Genomic DNA, 12,775 nt, shown 5'->3' on the forward strand with positions numbered 1-12,775 from the left:
CTGGTAATATGCTCTGTTTCTTTGTCTTGACGAAATAGGTGTGTCAGCACAGTTCTGGGTGGACACACTTTTGGTCGTGATCAGCACCACGTTTTGTCTTGTCCTTAGCTCAAGTTTAGTCCCTGTTTTTAAGATACATTTCTACTCTCAGGCTTCCCTAAGTTCCTCGCCTTCTGAGATACTCAGACCAGTTCAGATCCGTATTTCGTATTATTGATTTATGTCCCTCTTAGAAAAGAGATAGTCAGTGAACTAGATATTTTTAGAAGAATGTGTACTTTAGGTTTTCAAGTCTGAAGAACAGAATTGGGAAATGGTGTTTAAGGGAAGGAAATACCACAGGCTACTGAGTGGCAGTTGGGAGCTGCCCGTTCCTCTTTGGCAGCTCACGGCGGTCAGGATGGCAGTGGTTAGAGCTCACCCAGGCCCGAGTGTCGGTGTTAGCTCTGCCACCTGTTAGCCGTTTGAGAGGGGCACGCTGTTTCACCTCCGGGCCTCCGCTTCCTTCCATGGATGGTGGGGATGCTGACGACAGCCCCCGTCTCGCTGTTACTGTGAGGGCTGGATGCTCAAGAAGCGCCTGGTGCAGCGCGTGGCGGGAGCCGTCCACGACGGCAGCTCTCGTTGTGCGGCCGGGCCGCGTCTGCCCGGCTTCCCTCCTGACAGCCCGACCTCGGACAAGTGCCAGCCTTCCCAGGCCCCTGTTTCCTCTCTCAGATGCACTTACTGATGACAGCGGCCAGCCTACGTGTAATCCTGAGGAATAATGGAAGTACTTAGCGTGGCGCCCGGCCCTAAGAAATGATAAACACAGCAGCCTCTTCTTATCACATGTTTTACACCTAATTTCAGTGTTAAATTTCTTATTCTTCAAGTTAAATTCTTGATTTTTCTGGAAGAAATTTAAGAATAATTTAAGTCTCTATTGTTTTCATCATTGAAGATAACCTAGTGCGTATTTGATACTGAAGTAGATGTGATTTTGTTCCGCAGTTTGTGAAGGAGACGGACAACGAAGTAAGAATGCGGCTCCTGCAGTTCGTCACGGGCACCTGCCGTCTGCCGCTTGGGGGATTCGCCGAGCTCATGGGTAACCGCGGTCTCACTGCAGCTCCTCCCCACATAAGTTTGTGGTAATCATGGCCTTTAGACACACAGCGGCTTGAACCTAAGAACTGTGCTTCTGTGCTCTGTGGAGGGTGTCTGCCAGAAGACAGGCAGACTAATGGTTAATATCAAATACGTTTGTAAGACGAAAATGAAGTCCGCTCGCGTGGGCTGCCTGGCCTTGGCTCTGTGAGGGGGAGGATTGTGCAGGGACAGCCGCCTTCTGCTTTGCAGTTCCCACTGCTGGGGCTCCGGCAGCCATGAGCAGCAGCCCACATTGTAGTTCATTGTGTCCTTTGTGTGACCGCGTGGCATGTTCTCTTACTTGACTATTTATCAAAACCAAAGTTTAAAGGATCAGATAAATTTTGTCTTATTTTCCTGGTTTAGGAAGTAATGGGCCTCAAAAATTTTGCGTTGAAAAAGTTGGCAAAGACACCTGGTTACCAAGAAGCCACACATGGTAAGTTCAAGAATTTTAAATAGCAGGGTGAAAGCCAGTCTTTTTTTTTTTTTTTTTTCTTTTTTTCTTTGTTTTACATAAGATGAACTATAATTATTTATTCATTAAAAGTAGTCAGAATTTCAATTTTGAGAACAGGCTGATTAATATAGTATTCTATAACTGAACACTTTAGAATGATTTCTAGTTGGTTAATACAGATACTTGAGAAATGTGTCCATTGATTCAACAAAAATAAGATTGAAGTGCTCCCTACTATTGACAAAGTTTGCTCTCCGTTGGGGAGGGAGCACAAATGACAAACAGGTAAACAAATAACTATTTGCGAATTCTAGGAATCCTTCAGAGGAATTCAGGACAGCGCTGTAATAATAGATTAGGTGCTCAGAGAGGTTTTTTGGAAAGAGTGATGTTGATAAGCAGCGTGCGGTGGAAGAAAGGGGGAAGTGTGTTCCGTGTACAGGGTCATGTCCAAAGACCTTGAAGTAAGAAATCATTTTTCAAGAAAATAAAGGACGTGGTGTGAATGGAGAGGGGGGATTAAAAGAATTTGGAAATGTAGGCAGAAGCTGTATTATGTAGAGCCTTATTGGCTATTATAAGGAATTTGATTCTAAGGGCAATTAGAAGACTTTGAAGAGTTTTGAATAGCAAATAAGATCCAGGAAAAGTCATTCCGGCAACAGAGGGGAGAGTGAACGCAGGGAGGTGAGTTACAGAACTGCTACAGTGTCCAGGCAGAGGATGGTGATGGCTTACAGTGAGGTGCACGGTTCTTTCAGGAGGTCAGAACTATTTTCATACCAAGCCATTTTTTTTGCCTTCTTATTGTTTTGACATTTGCACTGAAGGTGCCAGAGCAGTGGCGGGTAGAACTGTGGACGCAGCGCAAGCCAAGGCAGTGGCAGCAAAGTGCGGTCTCTCTGTGTCTCTGCTCTTCAACACTGCACATCTGAAGTTTAAAACACAAACAAAAACGAGGCTTATTGAAGGTTGTTCTCTATGAAGTAGTAAAAATTATTAACTTTATTAAATCTTGATGCTTTAAGTATGTAGCTTTTTAATATTCTGGATGACAAAATGGAAGTGTGTGTACAGCCCTCTGCTGGTTGTCTTGAGGGGACGCCCTGAGGCAATTGTTTGAGTTGAAAGCTGAACAGCTTGCTTTTTTTATGGAACTCTCTTTTTGAAAGAATGACAGACAAACTTGTTTATTCGGACTTAGGTATTAGGCAGACATTTTCTTGAAAAATAATGAAGTGAGTTTTCACTTCAAGGGAAAACAGCATTTGTTGGCAATGAGAAAAGTTGAGGTTTCATGCAAAAAGCAGAACTGTGGAAAACTTGGCTATACCATGATGAGCTTGACAGGTTCCCAAGGCTTCGCAGAGGAGACTGGTGGTGTTACTAGCAAATGTGACTTTCTTCAGCATCTGGAAATCCTCTGGAACTTAGTGAGCTGGTATTTCCAGATGACCAGTGCATCAGGTTACCAACTCACGTGTGGGTAAAACATCCTTTCAGAGTGCAGAATAAACCAGTGGATTTTACATGAGTACAAAGGTTCTTTGACATGACTTCAAAATCCATATTATGTGTAACCTTGTAAAATTTAGTACATCATCATAGAATAATAATACCCACAATTATCTGAAAAAAATGACTCAAGTCCATCTCTGTTTGCTAACTGCATGTCTGTATGGGGACAGTTTTCATATACTTAACCCAAAACAACATAGTGTAGCAGAAAAAACACACACATAGGTATCAGAATTCAGATGCCTGCTCTTCAGCCAGACATTAAAATGATTTGCAAAAATAGAAAACAAAGCTGTTCAGCACTACTTTTTTGAAGTCTTTTTTTTTTTAATAAAAGTAAGATTATTTTATTTTAAAATAAACTTATTTTTCAGTTTGTTTTAACTTATGGTAAATATCAATGGATATAATTCACATGAACAAAGGCTTTTTGCACTTCTCAATGTTTATAGGTGTGAAAAAGGATCCTGTGACCAAAAACATTGGAGAACAGCAGCTTCAGCTAGTGAATCCAGCAGAGGCGGGATGGCTGAGGCAGGGGGCAGAGAGTTCATAACCAAAGGAAGTCATTCTTTGAGAAAGATGAAAACACTTGGGATTCTGAGGATGAGTTAAGGAACTGGCCTTTGATAAAAACAAGGACATTTCTTTTGTTTTCACAGAAGAGGAGGAAAAGCTGGGGGCAAACTACAGATAGGGTTTAGATTTTGTGAAGGGAAGATAGAGTTATCAACTGTTGGTTTCTTTTTTTGCAAAGTATAAGGTGAGGTCACTGGCTAACAGTGAAGAAAGGAAAAACTTTTGAGGAGAAAGAAAGGGAGAGTTGTCAGGAAGCAGACGACTATTTACTAGAGAAATACGGCTAAGAATGCTGGGCAGCATTGGCTTGCCCATTGGGTCTGGTAGCTCCTCTGAAGTGACACTAATCTATCTAGTTGTAGGACCCCCCACAGGGATTTTCAACTGTTAAGGAACAAGGAACGAGAAAGAAGGTGGAATTCATTCAGAGTTTGAGTTTAAGTTCAACAAGGGAAACAGGGATTTAAAAAGCATGTGCAAGGTAGTGATTATAACGGTGGGCCACAACTCTAAAGTAGTTATGATGGCTTTGGATTAAGTAAAAAGTGAAGATGAGGGGAGTGTGAGGATGAGATAGGATGGTGAGAAAGTAATGGGTTAACAGGTTGGCATTGTAATTGAAGTAAGTTGGGAAGAACAGATGGTCAGAGAATAGAGTATTTAAATTAGTAATTTCCTTTACGGGTGATGACAAGGTTCAAGGTACAACAGTGAAGTAGACAAAACAGGTCACTGAAGAAGGGCAAGAGCCCGAGGCCCTGGCATTGCAGGTCACGCACGTGGGTGGGAGGAGGACTGAGAAGTGGGTGCCAGAGCTTTCAGTGGCTGCAGGGGCACGGTCAGCTTGACGGTGGAAGAAGGAAGTTTGCATAGCTCGACTGTGTCTCCCTAAGAGGAGGGAGTTTTGACTGGCTGCAGAGGAAATGGTATGTTTCAGACTAGCTGGGTTTCAGTTAAGAGGAATTGGTAAGGTTAGAGAAGCCTACAAATCATAAAGCAGGAGTTCAAACCAATGGATTGGAAAGTTCTGAGATGGCGGAGTCAGGTGGGGATTTATTTTTAAAGGAGGTCCTGGGGATTGAACCCAGGACCTCGTGCATGCTAAGCACGCGCTCTACCACTGAGCTGTCCCCTCCCCCAGGTGGGACTTAAGTCAGATCAGAGGAAATAGAGTTGATCAGTACTGGGATGAGAATCTAGATGAAAATAGATGACCCAGAAAGACTTGAGTTTTCCAGTAGTGACTGTGGTGAGCAGGGCTGTAATCTGTGGGGAAAGCAGCGTTGACCATTCTAAGGTCGGGCCATTCTGCTGTCATCCGCAGGGCAGGGGGGTGTCCGGCTCTACACAGTGCTATGGCAGGCCAGTAAGGCTCTGTTCCCTTAGAGCCCATGAGTGTGTTGGTGTCTTCCCTTTTTATATATAAAAAAGTAGAAGTAGCAAATTCTACTCAGAGCTGGAACTAAAAAGCTAAAAAAAATTAAGACAGTACTGTGATATTCACATAGTAAGTACTCGAAGACGAACAGATTTTAGTATGTCTTTGTCCCTCTGTAAACCAGCACAAAACGTAATGGCTAAAGTCTTAGAACCTTGTTGTACATGTTTTCAAGTAGGCCCGTCAGTCATAATTTAGCACGTGCTAAAATAGAAATTAAAGAGTTTACAGAGAAGGGGAATCATTAAGTCTATAACTTGTTCAGGGAGAGGTCTTGGAGGAAGTTGTAGCGTTTGGATTGATTCTTAATAGTATTTTCATATACCAGGAAAGGGCGTTCCAGAACGCAGGAGAGCCGTGAGAGCACGGTCACAGAACAGCCATGTGTGTGGTTTGCTTGGAGAGTATTAAGTAAGCTGATGGGGGCCGTGCCAGACAAGCACAGGCTTCCTCCTCACTCCCCCCGCCCCCATAGGGCCTGGGAGCCGCAGAGGTTTTTTCAAACTGGCATGTCTTTTTTTAAAGGTACCTCTGGCAGCGATAAAAGACGAGACAGGCTGTGAAATTTTTCCTTTTTTTTTTTTTTTAATTGGATGCAAGATCAGTCGGCAGGAAATTCTGATGGTCCAGATAAGAGCTGATGGGAAGGTACATACAGGAGACTATGGTAGCAGTAGAAACGACCAGGAGGGGGAAGATGGGGAGATCAGTGGGTAGAATGGCAGGATCCGACGGGGGCAGGTGAATGGCTGTCTCAGTATAGGGCTCTGTGGACAGTTTTCTCCTGACCTCCGCTCACTGTCAGACTGTGCCTGGAGGCATAGGTTCAAGGCAGGAAGGGGAGGTGGGGGTAGGGATGGGAAGATGTAGCCTGCTTGCTTAACCGTAACTGTTAATATATTTAACAACTTTTCACACAAAGAAGAAAATGGTCTGAGAAAAGCACCGTTTTAACTGGCTGCCTTGTTTCAAAAGGCTCTTGACTTCCCGGCTCTTAGATCCGAGTCGAGGGGAGGGCAGACGGGAGCGGTGGGAGTGGTGGAGGGGACTGGACCATCTGTAGAAACCTTCCGCACGAGCAAGTGGAAAGTCCAGACAGGCTTTGGCTTCCTGAGAGCTGTTTGAGCACACACACTAACAGAGGTGGGGCTGGGGGCAAAACCCTGGACTCCCCTGTCTGAATTCATCCACGCAGGGCTGTATCTTAAAAAATGAAATGTTATTCCACACCTTTGTAAATTGTAAAACACTGATATTTAAGCATTTTCAGTATTTCCTATATTTTGTTGGTTAATCCCATCAGGGAATTCTTTGAGTCTGGCAAAACTGAAAACGTATTATTTTTAGAAATGGTTATACTTGATGAGATGATTTGAAAAGACAGAAGTACGCATTCGGTTATTGACTGTCTCCACCCTGGAATGTCAGTTCGATGAACAACAGGGTCTTCAGTTTTTTCATCATTGTATCACCAGCTCCTGGGAAAATATGTGATAAATAAGATCCTCAGTAAATAACTGATGAATGAATGAATTGGGTGAGTGAGTGAGTGAAAGAAATGGACTCTTCCACCCAAGAGAAGTTAGGGAGACTCATGACACAATGTAACAATAATAGGTAAAGAGAAAAATTAGCAATTATTTTAAAATTGCAGCTTTTATCCGTAGTGCCACAATTACTATTTGTCATTCCAGTTTTCTCTGGGAAATGGTAAAATATTTTTATGAATAGGTCTTAAATGTGAATAGACTGCTATAAGAAAATGTGTACATTTAATATTATATTCATTAACTAATAGCATAGTAGTAAATTATCTGTAGTAAATTGTGTTAGAATTCTTCTAACAAAATTTTTATGTTCTTCCTCTATGCGTTTAGTTTTTCAAATGTGCTTTAAAAAATACTGTTATTAGAAATCTTTTCAGAGTTTGTTTTATTGAAAACACATCTGATTTTGTTTTTGTTTCTGTTCAGTTTTAATCGCTTGGATCTACCACCATATAAGAGTTATGAACAACTAAAGGAAAAACTTCTTTTTGCAATAGAAGAGACAGAGGGATTTGGACAAGAATGAATGTGGCTTCTTGTCTTGGAGGAGCTCTTGCATTTAAATGCCCCAGCCAAGAAAAATTGCACAGATAGTGTATATAAGCTGTTCATTCTGTACAGTGAATTTTCTGAACCTCTCAAAGTATAAATGTTTTCCGTTCTTCCACAGAAATATGCAAAACAGTTCATCCTTTTCTACTTTATTTATTGTTCCCTTGAAGTGACTGACCAGGAAAAAGATCATCCTTAAATTTTGAAGCAAGCAAGAGACTTTATTAAAAATAATAAGTATATATCTATATAAGCATATACGATAGTGGCTCTAGTTTTATAGAGCGCCAAGTGTATTAAACATGACAGCCGTTCATTCAAAAAAATAATCTGGATTTGCTCTACCTTGTTTCTGTTATCCAGGGGAAGAGGTTCAAGTTGCTCCATGTTTTTCTCCCTCACGTAACATCTCCTGAGGGTGTTTAGTTGCATGGCTGTTCAGGAAGGTATTAAGGGCTTAGGCCAAATCTTTGAATATGTTTTAAAAAATGCTGCTGGCTATTCTGAAGACAGGTGCTTGAACCTGTCAGTTTGTTTTAAATAAATATAATAGTTGAAAAATTTCCCTCTTTGCTACATCACTAATATAGTTAAAAAGTCATGAATGAAATTGTAACTTACATGGAAGTCATATACTAGATCCAGTACCACGTAGTTTATTCTAGAAATTGGAGAGAATTCATTGAGCAGCTTAGAGGTTTGTTTACATGTTACTTTGGGATGCTAGGTGTTCGTGGAATTAAAAAGAATCAGACATTTCTGTACTTTTGTTTTAAAAATCTGTGATGTTCTTTAAATTTAATTCATAATAAATTGATGCAGTTTGATACCTAGGAACATATAAAAAGGTAATGTGAACCTTTCTGCTTCTGTTTGTGTTAAAAGTTTTGGTTTTATAAAACCAGATGAAGACTTATGTAAGCATTTGAACACTCAAATAAGGCTAATGATTTTCTATTATTAGTGTTTAAATATCTTCATTCCTCTTAAATTTATGAAAATTCTATGTATCTGAATAGGTATATAAAAAATATTTTGGTCCCTCCTTCCCCCTTTTTTTACAGATTATTATTTTTGTCCTAAGTAAATAACACTTTTTCATTATCAAGGGCATTTGCTAAACTACAAAGATGTATATAACAAGTTAAAATCTGATGTGAATAATATCAGTGCTACTTTAGCAAACTGGGCTTCCTTATTAATACACAAATTTAAATTTCCACTTGTATCATTTCAGTATCACTGTAAATTTCATTAACTTAAAATTTTTTATAACCATAGAACTGACACCTTAGAATGTTATCTGTAACACATTTCACCAAGGACATTCAGAAGATACTAGTATACAATTTAATTTCCCTAAATAGTAGTTTTTGTTTTGCCAAAATTTTATTTTTCTACATATTTAGATTATATTCTCCATTTCTATTCAAATTTCATAGTCAAGATGAAATAAAGTCAGTGATCCACTTGGTTGAATAGACTCCTTTCCCAAATCCTAACTGCTGCTATTGTAGTTATTCTGAAGCCTAAAGATTGAAAACAAAATAGAACCCTCATGTATATGACAGACTATGCAATAAAGGGTGACCAGACTTCAAAAGGGCTACTTAAATTACACCACGCAGCCCGCACCACTGCAGGTGACTTCTCTCTGACAGGGACACTGTCATTCAGTGGAGGTGTGTGAGAACACCGTTTGGTAGATTTGACTGAAGGCAGGGTGCCGGTCCCCCTCTCCTCACTTCAGGTGAGAAATTATTGTACAGCATTGGTGGGTACACAGAGCTGCCTGCAGAGGGGCCGGACCAGCTTTCTGGAGAAGGCTAGTTTGGAGAACTCATCTGGGCCTTCTGTCTTCCATGCCAGTTGTAGAAACCCCGGCCTAGCAGCAGGATGTACCGTCCTGATTTACCCAGCCGGCGGCAGTGAGGCCGGAGGCTCGTTCTCCCCTCCACCCCCACCCCGCCCCGCCCCCCTCCCCGCCCTGCCCCCGCTCCCCCTTCTCCGCCCCGCGTGGGCGGGCGCCGAGGAGCGAGGGGGGCGGGCTCGCTATGCTTCGGCAGAGACTTGGTGAGGCGGTCGGCAGGAGCGGCGTGCTCGGGCTCGGTCTGTCCCTTCGTTTCAGCGGCATTCCCCGCCACTGTCGCCAGAGCGAGCCTGGTCAGGGCGTCACAGGCACGACTCGTCTCATCAGATTAGGTGTCTGTCTGCCAGCACAAAAAGCAACAAGTGGTGGTTTCGTTTTTGTGTTCAGTACTGCCGAGGCAGTTAGAGCTGAAAGCTCTGCCCGCCGGCCTTTGGTCACGGCCCGGCTCCTCCAGGACTAGACTAGACCAGGGTCGGGGTGGGGGGTGCCCGCAGTGTTGTCAGGCAGTGTTGCTTCCGCTAAAAATGACCCCTGACTGACGTGCTGCGTCTGGACTGGGCGAATTCCAGACACTCGACAGGGAACCATAGCCGGGAGTGTGGAGACGAGTAACCACACATCCCTCAGGAGGCCCCTGAGCTGGCACCTGGGGAGACGATGGTTCCGGGAGCTGCAGTGGACGTGCTGCTGTGCGGACTTGCTGCTGTAAGGGCACCTTTTGATTGTGCGGAGGCCTGACAGACCTGCTGGGCCAGCTTTCATTTCTGTAGCCTTCTGAGCAAACTGGTGCCAAATGAAGCCTGTCATGGGCTTTTTGAGTATGAATATTTGGTTGACCTAAGAAGATCCTCTTGTGTACACTGCAGAAGTCGAACAGAAATCTCTTGTTGAACTAGGTGGATGTGAGAATAAAGGTTCTCTTATGACACTCCCTTTTCGTAATCCATTGAACTTAAAAGCCAAACTTGAGGTCAACTCGGGATTTGGTCTGTCTCTCAAGGGAAAAGCCCAGACCGCATCAGGGGCGGCTTTCCCTTTATGAGGCTCCTTTGTACGAGTGTATACTCCTCAGTTAGAAGACAGACACGCAGGTCCCCGTTCTAAGAGGGCAGTACCGTGGGTCAGAGCAGGACATTCATTAAATAAACTCCTTGGCCCTTGCCAAAGTAATTAACCCCTCCTATTATTTCTCCCCAGTAATGCCCAGGCAAGAGTCCAAAATAGGTTGCATCATGAGTGCCACATGAATGCAAAAAAATCCAAAAGCCCCAAACCAACAGCAAAGACATATAAGTCCAAAAGTGGCGCTCCTAAATTCCAGATTCCTCCCCAGTCTCAACCAAAGAGAACGCAACCAGACGCTGATAGCACTTTGTAATTATGTACTGATACTCATGGTAAATCCTTTACATGACCTTTAGCCCTCAAAATTCTATGAGGTTGGGTGGCTTTTTTTTTCTTTTTCCTTGTAATTATGCTTATTTTAAAAAGTGAGTGAGAGACGTCATTTTTACAAAGTCCACAGCTAGTCCACAGTCTATAATTGAACACTCGGTAAAATTTTTGGTAACGAGCAGTTAATTGAGAGCTTTCAGGGTCTTGTAAGATAACGGCCGCTTTCCAAATCAGATTTTTTTTCTCTCTTTCATAAAAGAAGGAACATATCCACAAGAGGCCGTTATAATAACTCACAGCCCGTGTTGGTAACATGTTTAGAAGGCAGAATACTAAAAGCTTCGGTTTACACGTATGTGGGGAGAGGCATCTCCGACTAGCAGGCATCCCTGGGCGCAGGCAAATGGGTGCTGCGCACGGAGAGCATAATGGGGTCCTAGGGTCCCTCCCCAGAAGTAGCAGGTCTCACCCGAGTGGGGAAATGCCAAGAATCGGACTCCTGGGCCGTCAGAAGAGGCTGAGAAAGCGCACGGGCTCGGGAGCCTGGGAAGGCACCACATCTGGGAGAAGGGAGTGTCCCTTTGTAAACAGGAAAAGAATTAGGAAGCTCTGTAAAACACCCAGCAGCCACGCTTGTGGACGTTTATCCCAGAGAGATAGAAATTGATGTTATACAACCCCTACCTAACGTTCACGACAGCCACAGATGGGAAAGGGCCTAAATGCCCCAAGCGGACGGTTGAATAAACTGGTAGGCCCATTGAATGAAACACGATCAACAATAAAATAGAAGGAACTGTTGACTGGATTTAGATCGGTCTCAAAGGCGTTATGCTGAATGAAAAAAGCCAATCTCGAAAGGTCACATCCTGTACGATTCCATTTATGTAACATTCTTGAAGTGACAAGTTACAGAGAACAGATAAGTGGCTGTCAGGATTAGGGATGGTGGCAGCGGAGGTGGGTGGGTGTGATTATAAAGAGCAGCACTAGGGATTTCTGTGAGGGGACAGTTATGCATCTTGACTGTCGTGGCAGTTACAGAAAACACGTGTGACAAAACTGCACAGGACACACACGAGAGCATTTAAATATGGTAAAATCAGTAAGCCTGCGGACTGTGCAGTTTCCGGGGTTTGATACTGCACTACAGGTAAATGTTAACCACTGAGGCAGACTCGGGGAAGGACACACAGGACCTCTCTGCACTATTTTTTGGCAACTTCCTATGAATCTATAATTATTTCGAAGTGAAATTTTTTAAAAAGCTCCTTAAAAGGCTTTATTACTGAAAGATTCTTCATTTTACAGAAACCACTTAGCAGAGGGAATTTCTGAACTAACCCAAGCCCCTTACCTCCCATTTGATAACCTAGCATAATGGCTGGCAACTCAACACAGACAAAAAAACAAAAACAAACAAAAAAAAAACACACCTCCAAAAAATAACAGTCAAAGTCACAAAGACAAACTTGAAAATGAGGAAATTTCAGGTGAAAATGCTGAAAATAGAAAAAAACAAATTCTTTAACACAAAAACTAATAACTAATTAAACGTAAGTAAATAATTGCAGAAATGAAAGAAAAATCCAAATTAAAGGACTCAGATTTGGACAAACAACATGAAGATATAGAATGCCTGCTAACTGAAACCAGGGGAAAATGTTGAAGACAAAAACATCTCAGAAGTGCAGACAAATGGTATCTAAGGAAGAAAATATATAATTAAAATAAAGTAAGGGACATGAAAGACGGAAATGAAGAGAGTCAAGATAATGAAACAGAGGTAAATAGAAAAATCAGAAAGAAAGTGATAATTATAAGAGGCAAAGATCTAATACACATACAATTAACTGGAGTCCCTGAAAATAAGATGGCACAGTGTGTCTCTAACTGTGGTCTGTGAGGCCATTCTGGAGTGATGGGCCATCTAAGACAACTGGACTGGCCTCTTGAGAAAGTCAGTGCTGTGAGAAAAAAAAAAGATGAAGGAACTGTTTTAGATTTTAAAAAACTAAGGCAGAAAATGAAATGCAATGTATGATCTTTGAATCCTGGTTTTAAAAAGTGTAAGACCTTTTGGGACATGTGAGGATACTTGAATATGGCTGGGTATTATATGATGTTACAGAATTACTGTTAACTTTCTAGTTGTAAACGTTCTGGTTGTAATGTGGATTTGTGTTTGTTTAGAAGGATGCCCTTATTCTGAGACAATGAATGCTGAAATATTTAGGGATGAAATATATTGTCTTCAACGGTTTAGAAATACATATATATACAGG

General features: G+C 42.2%; 1 protein-coding gene across 6 annotated transcripts in view; it reads left to right on the forward strand.

The window, feature by feature from the left end:
• The window catches only part of WWP1 (WW domain containing E3 ubiquitin protein ligase 1), an 86,084-nt gene extending 78,032 nt beyond the window's left edge, over positions 1-8,052 (forward strand). For 5 of the 6 annotated variants that reach the window (XM_031441395.2, XM_031441396.2, XM_064480922.1 and 2 more), the window contains 3 exons: positions 994-1,090; positions 1,498-1,570; positions 7,100-8,052. In XM_031441395.2, the coding sequence (XP_031297255.1) occupies positions 994-1,090; positions 1,498-1,570; positions 7,100-7,199 (270 nt within the window). In that variant the 3' untranslated portion in view covers positions 7,200-8,052. Of the gene's footprint in view, positions 1-993; positions 1,134-1,497; positions 1,571-7,099 lie in introns of all 6 variants that reach the window. The other variant, XR_010378493.1, reaches the window with a different exon arrangement.
• The last annotated feature ends 4,723 nt before the right edge of the window (positions 8,053-12,775 follow it).

Source organism: Camelus dromedarius, chromosome 30, assembly GCF_036321535.1.
Source record: "Camelus dromedarius isolate mCamDro1 chromosome 30, mCamDro1.pat, whole genome shotgun sequence".
NCBI lineage: Eukaryota > Metazoa > Chordata > Mammalia > Artiodactyla > Camelidae > Camelus > Camelus dromedarius.